At 40.2% G+C, this 27,169-nt stretch overlaps 1 protein-coding gene and 1 long non-coding RNA gene across 7 annotated transcripts in view; both read right to left on the minus strand.

Annotated features, from left to right (window-relative positions):
- LOC309531244 overlaps positions 1 to 27,169 on the minus strand; it is a 124,099-nt gene that overhangs the window by 12,883 nt on the left and 84,047 nt on the right. The window lies entirely within an intron of this gene.
- Positions 1 to 27,169, minus strand: part of PPP2R5C (protein phosphatase 2 regulatory subunit B'gamma) — a 79,243-nt gene that overhangs the window by 10,344 nt on the left and 41,730 nt on the right. For 5 of the 6 annotated variants that reach the window (XM_082218067.1, XM_082218065.1, XM_082218070.1 and 2 more), the window contains 10 exons: positions 20,973 to 21,172; positions 17,143 to 17,253; positions 16,248 to 16,340; positions 16,030 to 16,160; positions 10,351 to 10,410; positions 9,797 to 9,905; positions 6,111 to 6,164; positions 4,934 to 5,104; positions 3,862 to 3,989; positions 871 to 972 (listed from right to left, as the gene is read on the minus strand). In XM_082218067.1, the coding sequence (XP_082074193.1) occupies positions 871 to 972; positions 3,862 to 3,989; positions 4,934 to 5,104; positions 6,111 to 6,164; positions 9,797 to 9,905; positions 10,351 to 10,410; positions 16,030 to 16,160; positions 16,248 to 16,340; positions 17,143 to 17,253; positions 20,973 to 21,172 (1,159 nt within the window). The remainder of the gene's footprint in view (positions 1 to 870; positions 973 to 3,861; positions 3,990 to 4,933; positions 5,105 to 6,110; positions 6,165 to 9,796; positions 9,906 to 10,350; positions 10,411 to 16,029; positions 16,161 to 16,247; positions 16,341 to 17,142; positions 17,254 to 20,972; positions 21,173 to 27,169) is intronic. The other variant, XM_082218066.1, reaches the window with a different exon arrangement.

A 27,169-nucleotide genomic window follows, 5' to 3' on the forward strand; every position in this document is an offset into this window, starting at 1 on the left:
CTGGTTGCGATGGTGGGCAGGAACAATAATAATTTTATTATTTGTACCCAGCCAACAAATATAAAAGCATAATAGGCAGTGACAAGCAGCTTCGTGGGCAGTGTAGTTCACCTTGCCTCATCATAGGGCTAGCCTTGGGAGGGAGAGAATATAGCAGCTATGGGTAAAACCAAGGGTTGCTTAATCTGTTCTGCAAAGTGCAATTTTCCCATTCTTTTTAATGCACCGGCCACAAGTATTATGGCCCCCTCTCCCATTTCAAAGCTGCCCTTTGAAATATATGAGGAAATGCAGGGTATAAATATTTTTGCTTACTCCTGGAAATAAAATTCTCTGTTCTTCCTGGAGGAACATGAATAAAACTCCCAGAGTTCCTGTGGACAATGGGATTGCTGAGCATGCTCAGCAACATTTAGGGCAGAGAGCCATTGGCTTTTGTGGGGCTTCCCCTTTCTCCTCCACAACTTTTAATCTGGTGAAGTGTAGAAAAGGAAGAAGAGGGACTGACACTCTACAATCTGATGATAGAGGTGTTTCCTAGGGCTGGGCCTTTTTGAGCTCTGGATGAATCCCAGAAATTGCTCAAACCTTCCCCAAGTATTCTCCAAAACAAGACAGTGAATTGTGAATCAGCCCATTTTTGATTGAGATTAATGGGTTTCACACAGCTCCAGTAAGCACTGTGAAACAATATACAGGAGTGCAATATAAACCAATCATGATGATAATAGCAGGAAGAGAACATTTTCAGGGAGCTAAACAGTTGTTATTGTTTTTATATATATATATATAAAAGTGATTGTGCTTATTCTAATCAGTGGAAAACAAAATGAAAGGGGGGAAAAGGAAGATGTTCAAGGGGAAACTTACTTAACTTTTTCTGCTTTAAATTGCTGTGTGCAGTCATCAAACAGTTTTTGGTTCATCTCCATGAATAGTTTCAGAGCATTGTAAATCAAGCCATGTATTGTCCTATAAAGTAAAATTTTGGCTTCAGAATAATAATAATAATAATAATAATAATAATAATAATAATAATAAGTTATTTATACTCTGCCCATCTGGCTGGGTTTCCCCAGCCACTCTGGGCAGCTTCCAACAGAATATTAAAATACAATAGTCTATTAAACATTAAAAGCTTCCCTAAACAGGGCTGCCTTCAGATGTCTTCTAAAAGTAATAATTACAAAATATCTCTTCTGGAAGTTTGATTATTTCAAAATACACGCACACCATAAAATCCAGAAATTAGTCACTGGATGCTTCCATTAGCTAAAGTATGCATTATAACTTCTCAACACCAAAAAACAAGCACTCTTTAGATGTTGTATTGCTCTCCTCTTGAATATCAATGCTATAATTCCAGCAATTTTAACATTAATCGTCCATATTACAAAATTCCACGCAGTAACAGAAGCCTCAGTAAAAGAAGTAAGAACGCTGCCAATACTTCATACTACATCTAACATGTTTCTAGCAACTGATATGAAAATTATGCAACATTATGCAGACATACTGGGCTAAAATGTTTCCTGAGCACAGCTGTAGTGTCTCTACAAGGTAATTTTACTGATAGATTACAGCCACTGGCAGTGGTGGGAGAATTTTGGTTGCTCTATCAGCTCACATCTTAAGCTAAAATTAGCAGATCAGAAAATGGTATTGGGGGTAGGGTTAGAAAGTAAAAGCTCGTCACCTGAATTAGGCAGCACTCCCTGCCAGAGAAGTTAAGTTATTCTGCAAAAATAATCTCTCACATGTTAGGCCATCAGATACAAAAGTCAAACCAGTTTTATGGCTCCTTGCATCATGCAAGTTAAATACGTACAAAGGTGTGCCATATACTCTGTGTATGTGACTGCACACAGTGATATTACTCATGCTTAGGACAGAATGACTGGACAGCCACAAGTGGTGAAGCGAAAAAAAATACAGACTGCCAAATCTTCAATGAAGTAATCCATGTTACTTAAAAACCAATGTATCAATGGATTACTGACATCCAGTTAGTGTAAATCAACTTTTAATACTGTCTACTCAGCATTTTCTTTCACTGTGCAGATTTAACATGCATTGTTGGCTACTCTACCGGTAGTCATTAGTCTGCCACCAGCATCAGGCTATGGGACATCCAGCATTCACACTGTAGCTCAGTTAAAAGGTCCTTTAGGCAAATAGCAGTTGCAGAATCAAGGTGGCTAGTAACAGGTTCATGCTAGAATTCTAAACTACTGTGTGGATGAAAACTGACAAAGGAGAGACATGCTATATGAAAATACAACCAACTAGGACAGAAATGCAGAGAGAAGGAAAAGAGGGAAAAGAGGGGAAATAATATAAACTTATAATGATAATAATTTATTATTTATACCCTGCCCATCTGGCTGGGTTTCCCCAGCCACTCTGGGCAGCTCCCAACAAAATATTAAAAACACGATACATCATGAAACATTAAAAACTTCCCTAAACAGGGCTGGCTTCAGATGTCTTCCAAAAGTCAGATAGTTGTTTATTTCTTTGACATCTGATGGGAGGGCGTTCCACAGGGCAGGTGACACAACCGACAAGGCCCTCTGCCTGGTTCCCTGTAACCTCACTTCTCGCAGTGAGAAAACTACCTGAAGGCCCTCGGAGCTGGACCTCAGTGTCTGGGCTGAACAATGGAGGTGGAGACACTCCTTCAGGTATACTGGGCCAAGGCCTCTTAGGGCATTAAAGGTCAGCACCAACACTTTCAACTGTGCTTGGAAACGTACCGGGAGTCAATTGGTGATCATGGGTTACAATTCATAGTGAGGGATTAACAGGAGATAGCTCTCCCAGGGGACGTGGGTGGCGCTCTGGTCTAAACCACAGAGCCTAGGGCTTGCCGATCAGAAGGTTGGCGGTTTGAATCCCTGCCAACCTAGCAGTTCGAAAGCACGTCAAAGTGCAAGTAGATAAAATAGGTACCGCAGCTAAACGGCGCTTCCGTGCGCTGCTCTGGTTTGCCAGAAGCAGCTTAGTCACACTGGCCACATGACCTGGAAGCTGTCTGCGGACAAACACCGGCTCCCTAGGCCAGTAAAGTGAGATGAGCAACCCCAGAGTTGTCCGCGACTGGACCGAACAGTCAGGGGTCCCTTTACTTTAGCTCCCCCAGGGCAAACATTTCAAGCTTGCTGGATGGAACAATCCCCCCTTCTCCTCCCACTGTGTGCTGTTCTACGGGTTTCTACTGAACCTCCACAGAGCCAATTTTGTGGGGGTGTGGGGAGAGGAGGGGAAGGAAGCCCCACTGCATGTGGAAGCTGCTAAAATCATGGGGAGGGCGGGACTTCCTTTTGGAAGCATCTTGTTGCATGTGAGGGGCACTGACATTCTGACTTTTGGACTTCAAGCCCTGCATATGTGACTTCAGGTGATTGACAGGTGGGCAGCCCCACCCATCTGTCAAATTTGGCCTACAAGGCATATCCCGAGAAGGATCTGGCCCATGGAGGCAAAAGCATTCCTCACCTCTGCTGTATGCAGCAGGGTGGGAGGGCTGTGAACCAGACTTGCCCCACTATGCCATTGTGTGCGGCATCAACATGGCAGGCTGGTTTGTGAACAGCGATTTTAAGGATGTGTGCCTGGGAACTCTGCGTAGATATGGAAGAACCTACCCAATCAATCTTTCTTAGCTCCTTATTGTGATGTGACATTTACCTTCACCTAACCTGCTTGAGAGAAATACTTCTGACCGATTACAATCTTGTATATCTATGAGGAAACTGCAGCACACAAACTTTATTGAGATTTATATTTCTATAAAAATGCGGTGACATGAACAGAGTTAGACTTCAGGGCATCAAGCAATATATTTCAATGGCTACTTACTTGTTCCAGTGTGTCTTTGAATTTCGGTACAAGGATGGAAACATGATGGGCAAAATCTTTGCTGCGTTGTCACTGATTAAGCTCATAATATACTCATTATTCCAGTAGTATAGTGCTCGTTCTGCCACCTAATAATAATAATAATTTTTATTTATACCCTGCCCTCCCCAGCCAAGGCTGGGCTTAGGGCGGCTAACAAACAGTAATAAAAACAAGTTGAATGAATACAACTTAAAAACAAGATTAAAATATAATATTAAAATATTGAAACATTACAGTATTAAAATGCAGCCTCATCACAGGAGGAGAAAGGAAAAAGAAAAAAGAAAAAAGAAAGAAGAAAGAGGGGGAGGGAATCAAATTGGCTCCAAGCCAAAGGCCAGGCGGAACAACTCTGTCTTACAGGCCCTGAGGAAAGAAATCAGATCCTGCAGGGCCCTGGTCTCATGAGACAGAGCGTTCCACCAGGCCGGAGCCAGTGTTGAAAAGGCCCTGGCTCTGGTTGAAGCTAATCTGACTTCCTTAGGGCCCGGGACCACTAGGGTGTTGCTATTTATGGACCTTGAGGCTCTCCGTGGGGCATACCGGGAGAGGCGGTCCCGTAGGCACGAGGGTCCTAGGCCGTGAGAGACATGGGAGCATTTTACCATTCAACAACTCTAACATACTGTACACTTTATACAGTTCTCTCATTTTAGGAAGCAGAGAATCCTTTTCCCATCTCAACTTGAGCTCTTCTGTTCCCCTGCCTGCTGCTTCCTTAGCTTCAAAGGTGGCTCTTTTATGCTTTCTGTGTGAGCATCCACAAGAAACCCAAACTGGTACTGTCAAAAGCAACAGAAAGACTAGCTGTACTTTTGTTTACTGATAATAGAGAGGAGACTTCACAGCTGCAGTAGCTGAGTTTATTCCTCTCCTGCTCTCAGCCGGTCTTAAAATATTGTGCCTAACAACATACTGAAAGGTGGTCCATTTAAAAGGCATATAACATATCCACTAAGCAGTGATTAATGCAGTGTAATGTCAAAATGTCAAACTTAATTACAGTACTGCATTTATTGGAATTACCAACCTGGAAATGTGGACTGGAGACACACTTGGCTAGCTGCCTGAAAAGAGGTTCCATAACCTTTACAAATTCAGATGGTTCAATAACATCTAAAATTTCTTCTAATTCATTTAAAAACATAACTTCTTTTGGACTGTGAGTCTTTGGCCAGTACTTGAGCAGTGCCATCACCACCTGTAAAGAAAAGAGGGAGGAGGGAATGTTCAGGACATTATAAATCTGTCCAGTGATTTATCATGGATTGCTTGCATTGACTGCCACCATTATGAAATAATTGTAACAACAATATACACTCAGGTTTCTTGACTAATAGCAGGCACTATAGTTTTACTTTGGAATTAAAAACTGTTAATGAAGGTTGAATGTGATTTTGTTTTTTAAAGACTTTGACCCTCTGCGAACAGGATAGAAGAAAGTTTAAGTAATTCTTAAGAGGAATGATCTCAAAATAACAACATCTTTTCCAGTATTGTTTGAAATTTCTCATGCACATGTTTTTCTGTATGTGTTTTTCTGTATAGTCATGCTGATTATGAAGAATGTGCTCATAGTGACTGGAGATCCTGGAGAGGTCAAAGTTTGTTACCTCCAAGTAACAAACACAGATTTTAAGGTTTTTTGGTTAAGCAGGTGATTTTACTATTTATGACACTCACTGATGTTCTTAATAAGAGATGAGGAAGCACACACTAAACTCGTAGCTAATATCTGCATGACAAAATACATCTGTTGATGTTTTTCAGTGTCTCCTACAAGCACATTGAAAAACTATTCACACTATTTTCATTTCCAACTGAAAACGCAAATAGATAGACATGGGTGGGGAACATCTGGCCAGTGTGCCAAATTAGACTCAGAATGAGTCTCAATTTGACCCATGAGGTCATTTCTCCAAACCACACCCACCTGTTCCACACCTGACATCATATGCGATGGCAGGTAGAGATGGGTCTGTCAGTGCATGACTGTAAATCTTAAAATGCATTCTGATTGTATTGGCAAGGGAAGCTTGATGTCACTGCAATCAGCTGATTAGCAAGCAGAACATTGTACCAATTCATAACTTATTTCAGGGGACAAGGTAGTTGCCCTGCAATCAATCAAATGTATTTCCATTATAATACTTTGGTAAAAACTTTTAAAAATGTTTTTTAAAAGTAAGAAAAGAAATTAAACTTACTGGCTCAGTAAGCGTGCTGTCCTTTTCTAAAAACTGAACTACACAGTATGCCAGCTAAATTGAGGGGAAAGAGTAACATTGTTAGGCTACCAAAAATATATATATATACAGGAGTCAAATACATTTTGTTGTTATTGGATGTTCATTTTTGGTGAATGAAACCCAAAATATATTGCAAAATGCAAAACCTCAACAACACTTAAGATTACAAATAAGGCTCACAAAGTAGGTTATAGAAGAACAGTTTAACTGTGAACTTGAGAACTTGGGTTGTGATATTCATGTAGGATACAACAATGTCCGTTGTACAAGTAGTTTTCTATACCTGCTTATTTACACTGAACTGTAACACTCCACACTGCAATGTTTTGTTGAGGTGGCACTTCTTTATTTCTAATAACAAAATCTTTGGAAATATGGAGGGAAGGAGGAAAACCAACCACCACCACCCTAGTTATCTTGAGGTTAACCGGGATCTATGGGAATATTTGACAGATTCCATATTTCTTTATTCAGCAAGTAAACCGTACTGTTGACTTGCCCTCTTCAACACTACTAAATTCAAACTCACAAAAAGATACTATTTTTGACAACTTCTATCCCTTTGTAAAATAATTTTAACCTGGGGCAGCTGTCAGATCCAGAATGATTATGGAAATCAGACAAGCAGTTTTTGTATGCAACACTGGGACATGAAGCTTCGGTTTTGCTGTAACTGCACATAGGCCTCCAGAAACACAATCAATGACTAAAAACGTAAGCAACATTTTGTACAATTAATAAAATTAATTGAAGGGAAAGGCATCAAAGGTTTGCAGCTACAGCGGCCCTCATTGGCAGTGATGTGTGAGAGCTGATAATTCACTATAAGAAAAAAATAAGCAAATTCACAATTTCTTAGAAGAAGTTCCACTCTTGCTGTTGGAGTGAGGACTGAATACTATTGTCTCTTCTACTATTCTAGGAGCATTTATCAGAAAGGATAAATGAAACTGAGGGGCAAAAAGCAAGTGATAAACTTTATAGGCTAAAATCAGTGGGTCTGTAGCCTATTGTGCTCTTTATTTGAATTTGGATTCATCCAGCAAAAGGCAGCTGTGTATTCTTCACTGTAACTATAATAGTCTACAATGTTGCTCAAACAAGAGTTGAGCTTTTCCAGATGGCTCTTTGTGTCTGCGCAAGAGAGAACACACACCACCTTGCTTCCTGGTAGATGGAAAAATACTATGTCTGTTGTTTACTGTAGAAGGAGGGAGGGGAAGACACCCAAAGAAGCACTGCGCACACCTACAAAGCAGTATTTCAAACCGCAGCTGAAAAGTGCATGCTGGAAGTATTCACTTCAAACATTTGAAACTCGCCTTGCTGATGGAGGTAATTTGAAAGTTAAAAACATAGGGCTGTTTGCAATTGTGTCCCTCCACCAATGGGAAGGCTCTCTGATCCAGAGGAGGCCTCCACCAGCTGGGTGGTGAGGGGCACAGGAGGAGAAGCAATTTTTGTACATTCCTCCATCCTCCCATGCCACCTACAGCATTGTTCCAAAGGGGCCCCTGAGCCCTTGGAAGCAAACTGGGGGATGAGGTGGAGGGAGCTGCTGCAGAGGGAAGGGGAATCAATGAAAATACTTCTCTCTTTCTGCTAATGCAAAGGTGGTGCCTTTCATTTGGCTTGTCAACCCCGACCCAATTTCCTTGCAGCACCAACAAAGCAGGTCCCCCCCCCCCGCTAGCCGTTTGGAGTGCTCTAGAAACAGGAAGGAGTGCTCTCATGTTTTCCAGCTGTGGGGACATTATTTACATTTATAAACCACCCCTCATTCCGCAGGATCTAAAAGCAGTGGACACACACAATGGAAGCATATAACAATTGATTGAAGCATGATTCAAAATCGCATTACACCAACAAAGACAGTTCAGCAGAAGCATTATAAACAGCCCTACCCACTCACAGAACTGAAGCAGGTAAGTATACCATGGCGCTGGTAATGCCAAGGTTGAAGGTTTGATCCCCGTATAGAACAGCTGCATATTCCTGAATTTTTCAGACTAGATTATTCTCAGGGTCTCTTCCAACTCTATAATTCTATTATTCCTTCCTGTTTCTGGAGCACTCCGTTTCGCTAGCAATGGCAGTGGGAAGAGGAAAGATATTTTGTTCACCTTCCTCCCCAATCACTTATTTTCCCTTCACCCCATCTCTGTCAGATTATCTTCCCCACTGTGGTGCTGGGTGATGTGGAGGAAAACTGAGCACCCTGTGCTCTAGTTGAGAGGGGGTGATGGGGAGGAAGCTGAAGCTGCTTGCTGTACCAGAACGACTATGATGTGATTTTAGTGCTCATTTTGGGGTTTATTTAAGGATGAATGCATCTGTGTTTGTGTTTGTGTGTGTATGGGGTGGCCACAATCACTTTTTAACCACACCCACAGTGGCATGTTCCCCGTGGAGGGTTTGCTAGGGGGTGACACAGCTCTTGGGACAAAAAAAGATTAGCTTCCCCTACCCTAATGAAAGCCTCCACTGGATCAAAGAGCCTTCCATCAATGAAGAGACACAACTGGATACAACCCACAAAAATCTCAACTTGCATATGCAAAAAACAGAGCAGAGGCATATTAACACCCAAGTAAAATGAAAAAGAATATCCCAGAATGAAAGCAAGCCACACTCAGTATGTCCTTATAATCAAAAACCTTTAACATACTAGCTTTATCTTTTCCTTAAAAGGCCGGAGAGACAAGGCCTGGTGAATGTTACCTGGAAGTTCATTCCATAACCTTTTTATTTTTTTATTAAATCCTACCTAGCCTTGACCGTAAGGTTCCAGAGCAGGTTACTACAATGTAGTCATATGATATTAAAATTCAATAAAACCACTCCAAAACAAAACTGAATAATATACAGGCAGTGACCATTTTGTACGCATTCAGCTGATGTGCGACCACTGATGCTTGCGCCCCGTTTGGACCTGGTAGATGGTAAAACAGGGGCGTAACGGGGCAGGCTTATGCACACTCTGCTGGCGCTTGCAGGTTCCAGGAACGGAATCCCTGCACAAAATGGTCAACGCCTGTATATCAAAGAACAGATAAAGGACCTGCAAGTAGGTTAACGGTCAAAGGCCAAACTAAAGTGGGACATCTGATACCATCATTTTAAATGTGAAATCCAATTCTGGTTGAAGTTGAGCGATTTTATCCCTAAAGCGTCTTGCAAAATTCACACAAAAGATGCCAAAGCAACACTCTCCTAGCCAGATGGCAAAGGCCAATTCACCATTCATAAGACAAGCTCTTCTGGACAGCTACTTGTGGACACTAGGATGGGGGAGTTCTGCAGCACACCTGGGAGTTTAGTAGCATGATAGATCTTTCATTTATTTTATCAGAGTCTGCTACAGCACTGTGAAATTAAAGTGAGCCCAAAATGCAACAAAGCCATTCCAACCACCTTAATAGTTTTCAGAAGCAACCAAAATACACAGACATTAATTTAAGTCAGTATCAGGCTTCTAATATACAACAAAATCATACCTATTACTAAACAACGAACTTTGTAAATGAGGGTGGCATTTCTGTAGCATTTCGTTAATTTTATCCTTTTCCTATATATACTCAGAATTAGTTTGTAAATTATTAAATCAACACTCTTAAACGAAATTCAAATGCAGAATCATTTACCTGTGGATGGTAGACACTCAGTGATTTCACTTTGTGCAAAGGTAATAATACCTTTAGAAGGAAAATTTTGTGCTCTTCTTTTAATGGTAAGGCAAATCCATTAATTATACTAAAAAGGAGGAGAAGAGATTTAATGTATCATAGTTTTAAAAAATATGTTACATTTTTATCCTGAAATCTTTTCTTGAAATCACTTTTATTCTATTGTTTCATGACATGTTTTCCACTCAAATTTCATTCTGAATTTACGCAATACCCAAGTACAATGCTCACTTACACTGCAAGCAAGAGCAAAACTGTAGATTCTTATGTATTAAAACACACAGGAATTCTTTGACAGGTTTGTCTGATCCTGAAGTACTCCCACATTTTTTGTTTTCACCCCGTAAGCGCTAGTGATTATCTTCTTCATTTCGAACCAAGGTAAGCTGTACAAATTGTACAAATTGTACAAATTTCTTCCAATCCAAAGTCCACCCTCACTTTCTTTGAAAGTCGTTCTGCTTTAGAGCACAAATAGTAACATTATGATGCATAACTATTAAGCAGCTTACCTTCCCAATATTTCCAGTAATTCTGCAATGCCATTGTGATGTTCTGTTTCATAAATAAACCTGACAAAGCAAATACGTTATCAGCAATGAGGACAGTCAGCATCTGTTTGGTAATGTATCTAGCTCAAGTTGGATAAGAACTTGAGGAACAGCTGCCATTTATTTTAAAACTATACCAGAAAATTTTGTGTTCAATACTCTTGCCTAACTAAAGGTTCTATCTAGTTTTTAGGCCAACTCTTTTCTGTACCTATCCTTAACTTTGTTCTACTGTTTATATACTTTCTGTATAAAATCATTTAAAAATGTTTTGGTTTGCTAGAGGTAGTGCAACACAAAAAATAGTGGTTTCCAAGCTGATAGAAAAGATTAAACCCCATTTAAATGAGTTTTGCTTACTTCTGTTATAGTGTTACCACCAATTATTGCCCAGGGTGTATTAAAGGCAATTAAGATACTGCAAAGGTGTATCACATCCTTCCATGTCATTGAACAACATTCGGGAAACAGGGCAGGAAAATACAAGTAGTGCTAGTTGTAATAATCTTAGATTTACAAAAAGACTATTAGCTACCTTGTAGATCAGTTAGAATTCGAAAATACTCTGAGAGGGATAGAATTAAAGTTAGAATGAAATCTAGAGAATTAAAGCAGCAACTTTACCAATTTATGGGGGAGTAATACCTACTGAATTCAGTGGGAATGACTTCTGTGTAGAAATGCACAACAACTCACTATGTAGCCCAGTTTCCATTTGGTTACTATCATATGGCAAGCTGCACTATATCTATAGACTTGTTAACATAACAACTTTACATCAAGGAAATAAAGCTCTTGAAACTATATATATATATATGCATTTATCAGCTTCTTCTTTTTGCTGGTACCACTAATAAAATGTGGGGGACAGACAAACCCAAACAAACTAAAATAATAATACTGAACCAAACAATGAGCTCATGAAATCCACAAAAAACAACAATCTGGTATATTCAGTGGCTGGGGAAGTTATTTAAAAACTATGTTGTTAAGGGAATGTTTTAACAGCCTGGGAGGTTCCCTGGCAGCGAGTTCCAAAAAGTGGGCACCACTATGAAGAAGACCCTATCAGTGAATGACAGAGCAGAGACCTGGCTCACACATTACATGAAACCATGGTTTAGTGCAGTGGAGAAGAGTGTTGGACCAGGACTTGGTTCACATGAAACCATGAAGCTCATTGGGTGACCTTGGGTCACTCACAGTTTCTCATTTGAACCCTACCTAATAGGATAAAATGTGAGGATAAAATGGGGGGGGGGATTGTGTATGACACTTGGAGCTCCTTGAAGGAAAGGTAGGATAATGAAGAAATAAATTTCAGTTAATAGACAATGCTTTAGTGTTATGTGGCAACCCAACCTCACACCTTAACTATGGCGACATGCCCATGATGGTATATCAGAATTAAATATATACTGATTTAAGAGTGGAATACACAGTATCATGGATTTCACAACGGCATATGCCATACATTGTGCATTCTAGCCCTAAATCAAAGCTTTCCTATCAGAAGTGTACTATACCCTAACTATTTTCTTTCTACAGAAACTCTTATCCTGGGGGGCAGGAGGAAACACTCATCTAAAATATTGGTGTTGGCTCTGTATGGCCAAAACCTGCTGAATGCAGACAGATGAAGCTTACTTGCTATTTTTAGTCAATGCCTCTGTCCCCCCCCCCCCCAAGGGCGTATTTGTTACCATATGTACAGAAGATAAGCTCCCTCTACAGCTGGTGCTATTGTCTCTTATGGATGAACTGGCAAAAAGCTGTGGCACAGTTGGCATCAGGCTCTTAAAGGAGCAGTACCATATATTCCCTTTTGGGAAAACTGCACAGAGGGAAAATTAGCTAAAAGCTGGCAGAGTTATTATAGCTCAATATACCTTGGGGAGAAAGGGGGGTGGGAATAAAGAAATCATATAGGTTAAATATATATATATATATATATATATATATATATATATATATATGCAGGTTTTGGTGTCTTCGGGTGTCTTCCCGTGTAAGAGTCGGGGTGTCTGTGCGACGTTTCGACGAGGTCTCACTCGTCATCTTCAGGCTGGTGCTTTCGGCTTCTTGTTACTGGAACAGAGCAGAGTCTGGTGTTTGAGTTCCTATAAATACTGTTGAGGGGTGTGGTGTATAGCCTCCAACGTTCTGGGCAAAGAGGAAGTTCCTAGATTAGTGTGCCTTTTCTTCTTTTGTTCCTTAATTACTTGAGGGATATCTTGGGTGATTTCATGAGTGATATTCAGAATATCACTGGGTGGGTCATTAAGTGTAGATTAGTTGCTAAAGCTTTCGTGTCTTGACCTCTTGAGCTTGTGAAGAGTTTTTCTGAGAAGATGGCTGTGCTGCATTTAGTTGTGCTCTGGCTTGGCTTCGTGTATAGGGGCGAGCTATGGTTTTGTGCCTTGTGCCAGCCAGATCTGTGTAGGGATTGCAGGGGGGTGCAGCATCCGGAGGTGCCACTATAGTTTGGCTACTGGATGGAGTCTGTAATATGTCTGTGGAGAGGGTCTGGGTTTGGGTCTGGTGTGGTTGATTGGTGACGGCGTTCTGTGTGCCTCTGGTTCTGGTGTCGGTTTTTGTGGGGAGGGCTAATTTCCAGATGTCTGGCAGGCGGGACGTGTCGTCACGCTTGTTCATGTTGTGAGGGTGTTTCTCTATCTCGATGGCTTCCATGATTATTCTCTTGTGGTGATGTTCCATGTTAAAGAGCAATTTGGAATCTGCAAAATTAATTTCATGTCCTGTTTCTTTCATGTGTTGGAAAAGAGAGGAAGTTTTTTCTTCTTTTTTGACGGCATTCTTGTGTTCTGCGATACGTGCATTTATTCGTCTGTTTGTTTGTCCAATGTACGTGGCTGGGCAGACTTTGCAGGGTATTTCATAGACCCCTTGGTTTTCCAGCTGGATTTTGTCTTTTGGGTTTCTGAGGATATTGGCTATTTTTTGGTTGGTGCAGAAGGCTGTTTTGATATTGTGTTTATGGAGGATTTTGCTGATTTTGTCTGTAGTGCCCTTGATATAAGGAAGGAGGGCCATGCCATTGTTTTCTTCTGTGTCTTGGTTTTTGGGGGGTGTTTCTTTTTGGATTAGCTTCGTAACCCTGTTTTTCTGGTATCCATTGGCGATTAACACATTTGAGAGATTCTGTAACTCAGTTGTCAAGTGGTCTTTGTCAGCCAGGCGTTTGGTTCTGGAGATGAGAGTCTTGGCTACGGAGTTTATTTGTGCAGGGTGGTGGTGTGATTGTGCATGTAAGTAGCGGTTGGTGTGTGTTTTTTTTTCCGGTAGATAGTGTGTCCTAGGGAGCCATCAGGTTTTTTGTAGATTAGGACGTCAAGAAAGGGGAGTTGGTTGTTGTCTTCTATTTCCATAGTGAATTGTATTTTGGGGTGTAGGCTGTTGAGATGTGTGAGGAAGCTATCTAGTTTTTCTTTCCCGTGTGGCCAAATTACAAAGGTGTCGTCAACATATCTGAGCCAAAGTTTGGGTTTGTGTTCTGACTTGTCTAAAGCATTGGTTTCAAAGTGTTCCATGTACAAATTTGCGATGACCGGTGAGAGAGGTGATCCCATAGGTGCTCCTTCTATCTGTTTGTATCTTTGTCCATTGTGGATGAAGTACGTGTTGGTTAGGCAGTGGTTGGTCAGGTCCAGGATGTATTTGGGGGGGTTGTATTTGTTTTGAATGGCTGTCAAGGCTTCATTAATGGGCACTTGAGTGAAGAGAGATACAACATCGAAGCTCACAAGTAGGTCATCGGGATGTAGGTATTGTTTCTTTATTGTTTCTATGAACTGGAAGGAGTTAGTAACGTGTGAAGCGATGGATTCTGCATAGGGCTGAAGTTGCTTAGCGAGAAATTTAGCGAGATTTTGTAGAGGTGAGCCTATGGAGCTGACTATTGGTCTGAGTGGTGTTCCTTCTTTGTGTATCTTGGGGAGACCGTAGAGTTTGGGGCATCTGGATGATTTTTTTCTCTGGGGATGATTCTTAGCTGGATTTCTTCACTGATAGGAGAGGCTTTTATTTTGGATTTGGTGGTTTTTTCCAGATAGGTGGTGGGATCTGTTTTTTATAGGTTGGTAGGTAGGGTCTTGGAGTAGATTTGATAGTTTTGCTTGGTAGTCCGATGTGTTCATCACAACAGTGGCGTTGCCTTTGTCTGCTGGGAGAATGATTATGTTGTTGTCTTTCCTCAGGTTGGTGAGTGCTTTCTGTTCTTCTTTGTGTAAATTGCTTCTGGGTGGTTTGCTGGAGCAGAGGATGTTGGTGACTTCAAGTCTGATTTTATTGGCTTCATCTGGGTCGATTTTGGTCAGGCTAGCTTCGACTCCGCATATGATGTTTTCCGTGGGGATGCCAAGCCAGAGCACAACTAAATGCAGCACAGCCATCTTCTCAGAAAAACTCTTCACAAGCTCAAGAGGTCAAGACACGAAAGCTTTAGCAACTAATCTACACTTAATGACCCACCCAGTGATATTCTGAATATCACTCATGAAATCACCCAAGATATCCCTCAAGTAATTAAGGAACAAAAGAAGAAAAGGCACACTAATCTAGGAACTTCCTCTTTGCCCAGAACGTTGGAGGCTATACACCACACCCCTCAACAGTATTTATAGGAACTCAAACACCAGACTCTGCTCTGTTCCAGTAACAAGAAGCCGAAAGCACCAGCCTGAAGATGACGAGTGAGACCTCGTCGAAACGTCGCACAGACACCCCGACTCTTACACGGGAAGACACCCGAAGACACCAAAACCTGCATTCCTGTACCCGTGAAAATCTACGAAAGCAAATATATATATATATATATATATATATTTGGTCATGTTGGAAGAATAGTGCCCTGCTGCAGATATGCTGGAAAGATAACAAGTTCAAAGGTCATATGTCAATACAGTGGTACTTCAGGTTAAGAACTTAATTCGTTCTGGAGGTCCATTCTTAACCTGAAACTGTTCTTAACCTGAGGTACCACTTTAGCTAATGGGGCCTCCCGCCGCCGCGCGATTTCTGTTGTCATCCTGAAGCAAAGTTCTTAACCAGAGGTACTATTTCTGGGTTAGCAGAGTCTGTAACCTGAAGCGTCTTTAACCTGAAGTGTCTGTAATCCGAGGTACCACTGTACACACCTCTTTCCAAACCACTTTTAACAAATGCTATGTGCATATACTCACTGTACACAGCACGGGGAGGGCAGGGGGATAATAAATTTAACAACTGTATTAATTCACATGCCAGAATGTGGTCATAGGGGACTGGAATAAGTTGTCATAGGTAAATGCAACAGAACTCCAATATTAAGGAAACAAGGAAGCTTGACCTGAGCTTTTGAAAGCTAAAGCATAGAAATTGCCAAAACTGACCAAAAACAAATTAATAATGAAAGCTAATTCTGTACTCAGAACTTTTAACATGTTATTCCCACCCATAATTCGGTTTAACCGGAGCAGCGAATTAAAATAATGCTAAAGTCATCGTAAAAAAAAAGGCTTACCTGCAGATTTAATGAAACACTGCCAACATTTGAGGAGAGCAGGGCAGTACCATCAAAGTTACAACATTTCTAAAATACCTTACCCAGTTAATTTGCACCGGCACAGAATGAAAACATACCTATAAAATATATTGTTAACTTGCTTCCTGATGTAAGCTCTTAGGCCTAAGAATTTCCCATATATTCTGTGCAGAGTAGTCTTAAGAAAATCTCTTTCTCGAGGATCTTCGCTGTCAAAGAGCTCTAAAAGCTGCAAGAGACGCACATTTACTTGTTTAATCTATTTCAGATTAATATGGATTTAAAGTTTGAAGATATATTCATTTTTTAACCTCACCTGCAATACAAACTTCTGATCAATATATTTCTTAGCTATATTAGGTTGGAAATCTGGAGATTCTAAAAATCTTAAGAAAAATTCATAAACAAGCTGAAAAAGATCCACAAAAAAATTAGTTTTACAACAGAAATGCAACTTGAATTTTGAAAAGCAGTTAAAAATAGTACTCAATTTTAAACACCATTTAAAGAAAAACTAAACAGCATTAATCGCTTCGACTTCCTAACTGTATACATCCCCTTAAATTTTTTTAATGAGCATAAACCACCCAGAACTTTCCCTGCACAAGCACCTCATAGGAGCTCAGTTACCTAGAGAAAGACACAAATTAAGGCTAATAGTTGCCAAAGCTGGGCTGAAACAAAACACAACTGCTGGTAAATCCCTGTTGGAAGGAAAAGAGGTGAGAAATTGAACAGAGCATACCTTGGCTGACCATATGCAACCCCCGGCCTTTATGCTACCCACCCCAATCCAACACTCGAATACTTTAGTTACTTTAGTTAAACCAGCTTGGTGTTGTGTGTACACTATATTTGTGGGGTTTTGTTTATATAACACTGGGCACCATGCACCTTACACTTTTAAAAAGAGCTTATGTCTCAAAGCTATAACCCTACAAGCACCAAAAGGCCCAAATCAATTACTGTAATATACATTCATTTATATTTTTATGATTAAAGTATTACACTAAACCTACATTGAAATAACCAAGTTACAGTTCATTAACATTTATGTCAAAGTGCAGTCTTAAAAGGTGTAAGCTATCCATTAGAAACTTAGAACAGCAAACCAGTGCGCTGAACGTTCAGATTTAAAACCTTTTGTTTTGCAGCAATTTAGTCCCTCTTTGTTTAGTCAGAGAAACAAAAAAAATATGTTTGTATAGTACCTGTAAGTGAGGCCAGGCGGCTTCTAAGGTGGGTTCATCCTCCTCTGGGTCAAATTCTGCTCCCGTTGGATTGGATGAAGGTGGTAGTGTGCGAAACATGTTAACTGCAAACTAAAAATCACATTTGTCTAAGTGGCATTACAAGAAAATCCCATTTAAAAACAAAACAAAACAAAATTAAACAGGGACAAAAATCTTATTCCAAATACCACCAAACAAGTTTTGCTATTCTGCATTTCTTTCTCCAAGTTTCTATCTCTCGCTACCCCAGAAATAATGTTCGCTTCATTTGCTTTACATAAAGAAGGATCTTGCCTCTAGGACAAGTCCAGTAAACCAGAGGGAAAGAACACTGTATCTTGGAAGCTCTTCTGTAAATTACCGTCAAAAGGTTTTGTAATTATTTTTTAAGAATCCCCATGTATACTAGTATTCTGTTCACTATCAAGACTATTAAATGTTAAGAAGTGTTTTTAACTTTATTTAAAAGTTTGCTAAAGAAAAAATAAAAAGGGGGCAAGAAAAAAACCAGCACATTAGCCATACCATAATATCAATACATTCCTCTTAGTTTACACATTCAGAGAGATACAGTTGTACCTTGGTTTTCGAACAGCTTAGTTCTCAAACGTTTTGGCTCCTGAACGCCACAAAGCCGGAAGTGACTGTTCTGGTTTGCGAACTATTTTTGGAAGACGAACGTCCAATGGGACTTCCGCGGCTTTCGATTGGAAGCTCTTGCAGCCAATCAGAAGTTGCACTTTGGTTTCCGAATGTTTTGGAAGTTGAACGGACTTTCTGAATGGATTCTGTTCGACTTCCAAGGTATGACTGTATATGCTTTTGAAACCAAAGTATTAAGACGTATTTTTGTTCTAACTACCACATGCAGTCCTAAATAACTGCTACAGTGCAGTCGTAAGTCTGCACTGGGAAGTCTGACCTGGGAAGACCCTGGTTTAAATCTTAGCTCAGGAATAAACTTAGTGAGTAGGCATAAGGTAGACAAATATCCCTTAGCCCCAACATTTATCTGTAATAGGGGAATAAGACTGGCATACTTTACAGGATGTTTGTAATAGTTACTGTGATTTGGGTTACAGTGCCATCAACAGACAGACACCACCAGCTCTTTTTCCAATGAATTCTGGGGGAAACAGCAAGAGTCACAAAGTGGTGTCTGAGATGAGTAACAAAATCAGGAGCAACAACCATTAAACTTAAACCAGATGAATCAGAGATGCTTTCAATCAAAAATATGACTGGGCTGGGTATAGGTGTATTTCCTTTGTTGAATGGAGTTCCATTCTCCACTTAAGGATCAGACTAGCACTGTTTCTAGATGATGGAAGTGGCCAGTGACACTTTCTGCCAATTAGTTGGAACTCCAGCTGTGCCCTTTCCTAGAGAAGAGTTCTTTTCTAGTTACTCAAGGTCTGCTGATATTCAGCCAGTGTGGTGTAGTGGTTAAGAGCGGTAGTCTCGTAATCTGGGGAACCGGGTTCGCGTCTCCGCTCCTCCACATGCAGCTGCTGGGTGACCTTGGGCCAGTCACACTTCTGTGAAGTCTCTCAGCCCCATTCACCTCAGAGTGCTTGTTGTGGGGGAGGAAGGGAAAGGAGAATGTGAGCCGCTTTGAGACTCCTTAAAGGGAGTGAAAGGCGGGATATCAAATCCAAACTCTTCTTCTACTGTAATGTGCCTTACAGGAAGTGGCCTCTGAAGAGTGTTCAGAAACTTTAAACTGGACCACAATGTAGCTGCTAGACTGCTGACAGGGGCATGCTTCTCAGGTAAATCAATCTGATTTTATGCCATTGGTGAAGGTTTCTATTTGCTTTTCAGGCCTGATTCAAAGTACTGCTTCTAATTTTTAGGGCTCTAAGTGGTTTGGGACAGTAAAGTCTCAAGGGCCATCTTCTCCCATATGAACTTAATCCATACAATTATGTCATCTTCAGAAACTGTTCTGTGTGCTCTTTCACCTTCTAAAGTGGGCTGGGCATGTAGGATAGGAGACCCAAGCATGACACGTTCTTAAACCAAAGCAGTTCTTAAACTGAAGCATGCTTTCCCTAATGAGGCCTCCCGCCGCTTTCGTCTTCTGTTCGTAGAGCAAGTTAAAGTTCGTAAACCGGAACACTACTTCTGGTTTTGCGGTGTTTGTATACCGAACAGTTTGTAAACAGGGCTGTTCTTAAACCGAGGTACCACTTTAGTAACATCAAGGTTATAGGCTTTCCCCCTCACTGATGGTTTTAGGATGGTATTTTCATGGAGGGCTGTGAAATAGTGATGTTGTTTGACTGCTAATTTTGCAAACACCCCCCCCCCATGAGTTTTCTGCACATATCAGAATATCAGAGGATTGGGGGAGAAGACAATCTTTGTGATGCCCATAAGTAATGGGTTTGGCTAGCAAGCAATGCCAAAATTAGTGGATTATTAACTCTCCCTTTTGTAAATTTAGAACATACAAATGGATGATCAAGATTCTAGCAAAAGTAAAAGCAGACTTTGCAGGACTGGAGTCAGATTTATACAACACACTTGATGCTGCTGCAAGTATGGTGCTGTTACACTTTAGTTATAAAAGACAAGCCTGAAAGTACAATATGAACTAAAAATCCAAGCCAGTGTGTTATGTAGGAAATGAAGCGTAAAGAAAACCCTTTTAAATCAGGGGCTCTCAATATTCCAACTGCAGCATCCTTTTGAGGGTGACAAAATACTGACCCCTGTCCTAAAATGGCAGTGCAAGGGCAATGGCACTTACAAAATGACAGCAGATTGCAGTACAAAGCGACATAATTAGCCTCTTTTGAAATTGATTTTACTTTTTGCCACATCCATTTCCTAGTGGCAGGGAGTCCCATAGCAAAGTACAGCACTGATTTTGGACTCACACATCCCATTCTTAATCTTATAATACATCATATGCAAATTTAATTATAGGTCACCTTTCGGGGCACAAAGTGGCTTACGTTTCAGTTTAGGTAAAATCTGTGAGGCATGTGGAAACAGGCAAAATATTTCTTCTCCTCTCTTGTCGTTCCCCTACTTCTCCCTTCACGCTTAACTTCTACCTTATTCCTCCCCCCCCCTTAACTTCCCCCTTCTTTAATCTCTGGTCCTATCTTCTTGCTGTTAACGGCTTCCCTGTCTTATGCACTTCTTCTCTATTTCCAGTTTATTACTTTACTTTTAGAATATTTTAATATTAATACGTTTAAATATATTCATTTTACTTCTCATTTCCTCAAACAGTCCCTCTGGCCTCTTCCCTTCAGAGGATGGAGTCTTCCTGGCTCTGCTGCAGACTCAGCAGGAAGAGAGAACTGGGGTGTTGAGTGTGCAATGTGAGAGTCAGAGAAAAGCAGAGGAGCTTGAAGACTCAGCAGTGGCCCTGGGTGTTTCTCCTCCCTCCTCTTCTCCTTCATGCAGTATGTTTCCTTTGCCTCCCTCCTTACCATTTTCTTTCTTCTGTCGCACTCGGCCATTACCTCTTTCCTTTCTACCTAGTCCTCCAACATGGTGTGCTACGACTTCACTCTTGCTTTGCTCTCTGACCAACTCCCACTGCCCCACATGCCTATGCGGTGCACATGTAGGGAGCTGCCCCTGCAAGCATTCAGCCCACCCAAAAGGCTATTGCATAAATTAAGGGGCAGGATGTAGCCCACCTGAGAAGTAGGCTGAGGCCCACGGTTTGAGGAGCACAGTTCTAGAACCTAGAGAGCTTCAATTATGGGGAGTTTACGCAGAACAAAAAAAAAAGGTTGTTTTTTTAATAAATAAATAAATAAATAAATTCCATTTAAATCACTTACCATATGTACTACTTCTGGGTAAATGGGCTCAGTAATTACATTGCGGTTATGCGTGATGTACTCTACCATTTCACTTAAAGCTGCTCTTTTTACTTCCTTCCACTTCAGGTCACTTAGTGGGTCAGAAACGAAGTCGAAGAGGACGCAACATTGTCGCAACTTCTGAATAAAAAGCTTTTCTTGCTCTCCAGGGGGAACATCTGAAAGGAGTGAAAATATTGCTTTACTGCCATATTGTGTTTATGCAGTACAATCTTTATTGTCTGTAAAATATTGTATTGTGGAAGACTGCAATGAACTTCCCGAAGAGATAACGATTTAGCTGTAAAGGTTTTGTGCCATAGGTAGTGTATAATCTATTTTTCCTGCCTCTCTATTTACTTATATAGACGTGTATCATGTACTTTTCTCATTATTAATCGTTAATGTGATACACACATTTGTGACCCAATGTTGGGACCAAGATTCTTGCATTGCAGGGGACTGGACTAGATGACTCTAGTGATCCCTTCCAACTCTACATTTCTATGATTCTATTCTACATACTGCAGAATAGAGCGGCGGAGTCCTTAGGTTGTAAAATAGACAGTACCATTTCAGGTGGCAGGTGGGGAAATCACATTTTTAATGCTTTCCTATATAGTAATCTCCCTATCTATCCATTCTTAAGGAAATCAGCCCTGAGTGCTCACTGGAAGGACAAATCCTGAAGCTGAGGCTCCAATACTTTGGCCACCTCATGAGAAGAGAAGACTCCCTGGAAAAGACCCTGATGTTGGGAAAGATTGAGGGCACAAGGAGAAGGGGATGACAGAGGACGAGATGGTTGGAAAGTGTTCTCAAAGCTACGAACATGAGTTTGACCAGACTGCAGGAGGCAGTGGAAGACAGGCGTGTCTGGCGTGCTCTGGTCCATGGGGTCACGAAGAGTCGGACACGACTAAACGACTAAACAACTAAACAACAACAAATCTCCCTATAAACATAGAAATGTGATAGAATGTTATCCTTAATATGTTGAGTTTCCTGCTTCTTGCAGCTTTTGTTTTAAATGCAGAGGAATATTCAAAAATGACACCCACCAGAAAATCGAGGTTGTACTCTTATCTTATCACTTATCTTATCACTCTTATCATCTCACGGTTCAAGACTAGGCCTCAGTCTCAAGAGTGAGGTAGGATTTCTAGTGACAAGACAGTAATGTCTTGCTTGTAAAACTCAAGTCTCATTTACTAGCACATATATTGCAATTTCAAGCAATGGCTTCTTGCGTAAATTGAAAAATAACATCTAGCTTTCATCTGTGCTAAAGAAACATTTTGCACATTTTAACAGGGAAGCTTTGAGAAGTCAGCACTTTTCTGAAAATACAGGAAATGAGACTCCCCATGCTGATACCTTCAATTTACACATGTGTACAAAGGCAAAGTTCCTTGAAAATTTAAGTTACTCATACCGTCTAGTTCAGCATGTAATGTCTTGTGCAAGCAATTTGCAAAATATATTAATTGAACAACTAAAAATGCCAAGTCAATTAAAAAGTTTTATTCTGGGCAAAGAAAGATAGCTTTTATTAAAATTTCACATATCCAGCAATTCTGAGCTGCATCTTCAAAATAAATAAAAGCATCAACTTAACCGAACAGTCTAGAAAGCACACACTGCAAAGTGAAATTCAATTACAGCTTTCGTCAGTGTTACTAGGAGACCATTGATAGCAAAGAGCTTGGTAACCACAAAGAAGGTGCTAGATGACAGCTATTTAAGAACAGAACACCATTCTTATGACGGCTGGCAGGATAAGAGCCTCACTTTAGCCAATTCTAAGACCCCAAACAACTAAATATAAAGTAACACGGGTACCATACTCACAACATGGAAATTATTTTAAAGACATTTGACACTCCTGCAAAAAATTAACTTTAAATTATCTGCTTTTGGCACCTTTTGGCACTTCACATTTATTTAAAATATTTATGTTGCAGCTTTTGATAAACAGGTGCACAACCCGCAGATTTGCCAGGATTTAACTCCCCCATTCATCAGTTGAATGGGTGGTTCAACCTTGCCACGCTAACTGGGCGCCCCAGTACCCAGCTGAGAACAGGTGCATGCAGTCAAAGCAGAACTTAACTCCACCCTTCTGCCCGCCAACTGACATCACAAGGGTGTCAGCTGGTGGACAGGTGGGCATGGTTGTTTTTTTGGGAGGAGGGGTAATGGTCTTGTGGGCCATCTTGGGACTCCCCGGCAGCCAAGACTGGCCTTAGGCCAGAGGTTCCTCACTCCTGGGCTAGAGATTGCAATGACAAATCGAGATAGCCAATGGGCTCACCAGTTGGTCACGGACTGTGGTTGGTTGTTGTTAGAGAATATAATTCCTGTTGATGCTAAACCAATCAGAACATCCCACACAGTGTATAGCATCTGCTTATGCAACAACCATTCTATGGTCTAACAGGAATTACAATCACCATTGCACACGTCGTACTTCTCTTGAAACACATTGACTGTATGAACACAACGGGTAAAATGTGTGACAGGATGGGGCTAATCCTGGCCAGGTGATCATAAGCATACACTAGCTGAGATGCAATATTTTACAAATGACCTAAAAGGCTCCCAGGGCTCCAATGCAATAGGAAGGCTGAATAACCTCTGCAGAAGCACAGGATTTGGATGTTGTTTAAACTGGAGCTATTTAAACTTACTCTGTCTGTCTGTCTGTCTGTCTGTCTGTCTATGAATGAATGAATATATGAAGAGGTTGTTTTGAGATAAAAAAATAAACTGAATAAATGGGCAGACACTTTTCTGCGCACAAGAAAGCTATTTTTACCCAGGAAAGGAAACAAAAAACGTAAAATAATGTATGTTCTGCTAATTTCTGCAGACCTAAATGAGAACTGTTTTAAAACTCTCTATCAATGGTATTTAATGCCTAATAAACTGAACTTAATATATAAGGATCAGATAAATGCTGGAGAAGTGGATTAAATAAAGCAGATTACATACACATCTTTGGAATTGTTCTCAAATAGAAATATCCTGGAAATCTGTTCAGGCTAATATCTCTGATATGTTAGGATATCATATACATTTGGGACCTAAACTATAGCTGCTTGGTTATCTAAAATATGTTATTCTGGAAAATGAGCAAGAAAGAATATTTGACCTTCTAAGTACTAAGATTATAATAGCTAAAAAAATGGAAAAAGCCTATCTACTATATCTGAATGGATTGAGAAAATATGGTCCATAGTCACTATGATTAAGCTAACTTATTACAAAAGCAACGCAGCTGGTTTATGGAAAAATCCGTATTTTAAGAAATGTTTTAGAACAATGTTCAATGAGTGTCCAATCTTGTGCTGCTTTCCACCTGCTTAACAGTATTTCATTATGCTCTTCATCTTTTGTTCATTTTGTTTATTAGTAAAAATAAAAAGGTATCTACTAGTGTTAGAAAAAAGTGGGGAAGAGAACTGCAAGAAAGTCTAATTTCAGTTTAAGTTTCAATCAAGATATGTCCTGGGTTAAAACTGGAACAAAAGAACGAAGGAATAGTAGAAGAAAATGGAGCTCCTTCCATTCATTGCACATTTAACTACTGCCTTAAAAACCTTCTAAATAATATAAGGAAAAATGGTGGCGGTTCTTATTTATCAATAAAGATGCGACAGCGGCCAGTTTTGCTTTGTAAAGTATGTCAAAAATCAAGATGAAGTTGGACATAATGTGGCAATACGATTCTGAGAAATGGCGTTCAGAGAAACCACACAAATATTTGAAAGCTACTCTGCAGAGAAACACTCTAAACTGCAAGTGAAACCACTAAAAATGAATGTGACTTTAAGTACAAATATCATTGGAAATTTTAAAAAGATGCCAGTTCAGATAATCAGACAGGCAGAGTGTAGAAAAGCTAGCTGAATGAGGGAAAGTAAACAAAATGTACAAAGCCAGATTTTAGCCCTAAAGCAAACCTGACATTTTATCTAGCACCTGAAAGAGTTTCACAGAAAAACAACTCTGCCACTTCTCCTGAGTTCTACTACACTTTTAGCGTGTGCTCATTTCTTCCTCAAGGAGGCTTCTTCACTGCCCTTTACTTTAAAAAGGGACTGCTCAAGCTCATTACCTTTTGTAAAGCACTGTAAATTACTTTAATATGATGTTCCTAATATCCTGTGATCTGAGCGACTCTAGGCAGCCTACTCATTCAGCATGACACAGGTAGAAAACCAGTTAAATAATTATTCAAGTGTCCTTTTGCCCAACTACAGCTTAAATGCAACAAAAAACACAGTTAAGCCGTTTGTCCTCTAGACACCAGCAAAATGACTAACTCGAAACAAAAATAGAAAGTTACTTTTCTTCCCACACAGCCCTGATGGCATGCTGAAAAGAGTTTTCAAGTGCAAGACCAGACAGGCATTGTACTAATATTCTAGTGCATGAGCGCTGGTAAAGGACATTCGCAGGGTCTCCTGCTCTTGCTGAAATTAGGCAAGAAAGAAGCATTCTGTTGTAGCCAATAGACTAAGGTGCAGTTCTACATTTGTAGTGCCTACAGCAATTTACAGATCTGTCCAATGACTCCAGAAAGGTGGGCAACCTCCATTTTAGTGGGCTGTGCCTTCAAGAAAGCTTCATTTGGTTGTAAATTAACATTTTTGCATGGCGAGCGTTCAGAAAGCAGGACCTACACGTATACAATTTGAGTGATTTGGCGGCAGCTGTATGTGCCTCTTCAGATGGATCTATGTGAGTAGAAGTGAGTGATATTGAATGAGTAGTAGGCACAATAGTCTGACGAACAGTCCTCCAAAAAAGCCCAGATCTAGATTATTTTAAGATGTTGAAATGGACAACTTTCACTTCATGATTAGTGCCAGTTCTCCATAAATACATAAGGCTGCATCCAATGAAGTAATCTCATTCGCACAAGGACTTCTGTAGGGTCTGAAAGTATTAGCCATGACAGTAAGAAACAGCATTTGACAACTTGAGTTGGTGAAAGGATAATGAGGTTACACCCAAAATGCCTCACCTACATAAATACTAATAATGTTAAAAAAACCTACCTAATCATGCTGTGTAGCCTTGAGTGGAAGTGATGCGTAATTTATTCCAAATAAAAAATTAATCATGAAAAACTGTATTCTTCTGAAAAAAAGCATAATGGCAAGTGTGGTAGACAAAGCTTTCCTGCTTAATCATATGTTACTACTACCAGTGGATTGTGTAAAAAGAATTGAAGACAATGGAAAAAAGATTCTGATTAGTACAACATGGGATTCCTTATTGGAAAGAGGACATTTTTATATTTGTGCTAACTTGTGAGAATATTGTTTCAAGATGTCTCTGCGGCATTGTGTCACCATGGAAACCATAAAATGTATAGCATCAAAAAGGCTCTTCTTTCTACGTATGGTAGGGCCGTGGTAAGTTGTAAATCTGGTTCTCTGATAAGGTGGGGGGCTGGAAAGGATCTACTTGCACAAAGGTGTAACATTTTTGGGGAAAGTGCACTGAAGCAATTCTTCATAAAATATTACTGCTACAGTGGCTTATGTTATATATACATATTTTAAAGTAACCAAAGCATCTTGTGCTGAAGAATGGATATTAACACAATGCGACACAATGCTGAGTTGATAGCATATGTTCATATGAAATAAGGAATGCCACAGAATACTTTGTTGTCTCCTGAGTATTTTTTTTATTATGTAAATTTCTTCTTTGTAAATTATCTCTATTCTTCATGGCCTGTAATCAGTTATGTTTCAGGTTATCATGGGTACCCTGATCACACATATATATATACATCATTAAAACCCGAAGAACACTACACCTGGCTACACCTGGATTTCTATAGGAGATCATCTTCTGAGAAGTCCTCACGAAGAAGACTCTCTTGCTAGTCTTATGATCAATATTAGCCACGGCTATAGAAAGTTCAAATAGGACATACAAAAAAACTTTTTTTCTTGTTTGTCTAGAAACCACATAAATGTGGTCAGGCTGTCGTGATCAGCTACAAATCCAGACTAGTAGGATCATTCCATAGGATACTCTAATGTGGAGATGCGGTTCCAGCAAATTTTATAGCACAAGAACAGTGAAAATGTCTTAACATGTGCATGTGAACTGGGAAGCCAATAAATGTGCTAGTATCACAACCCATCTATCTG

This window comes from Podarcis vaucheri (assembly GCF_965113315.1).
Source record: "Podarcis vaucheri genome assembly, chromosome: 1".
NCBI classification, from domain to species: Eukaryota; Metazoa; Chordata; class Lepidosauria; order Squamata; family Lacertidae; genus Podarcis; species Podarcis vaucheri.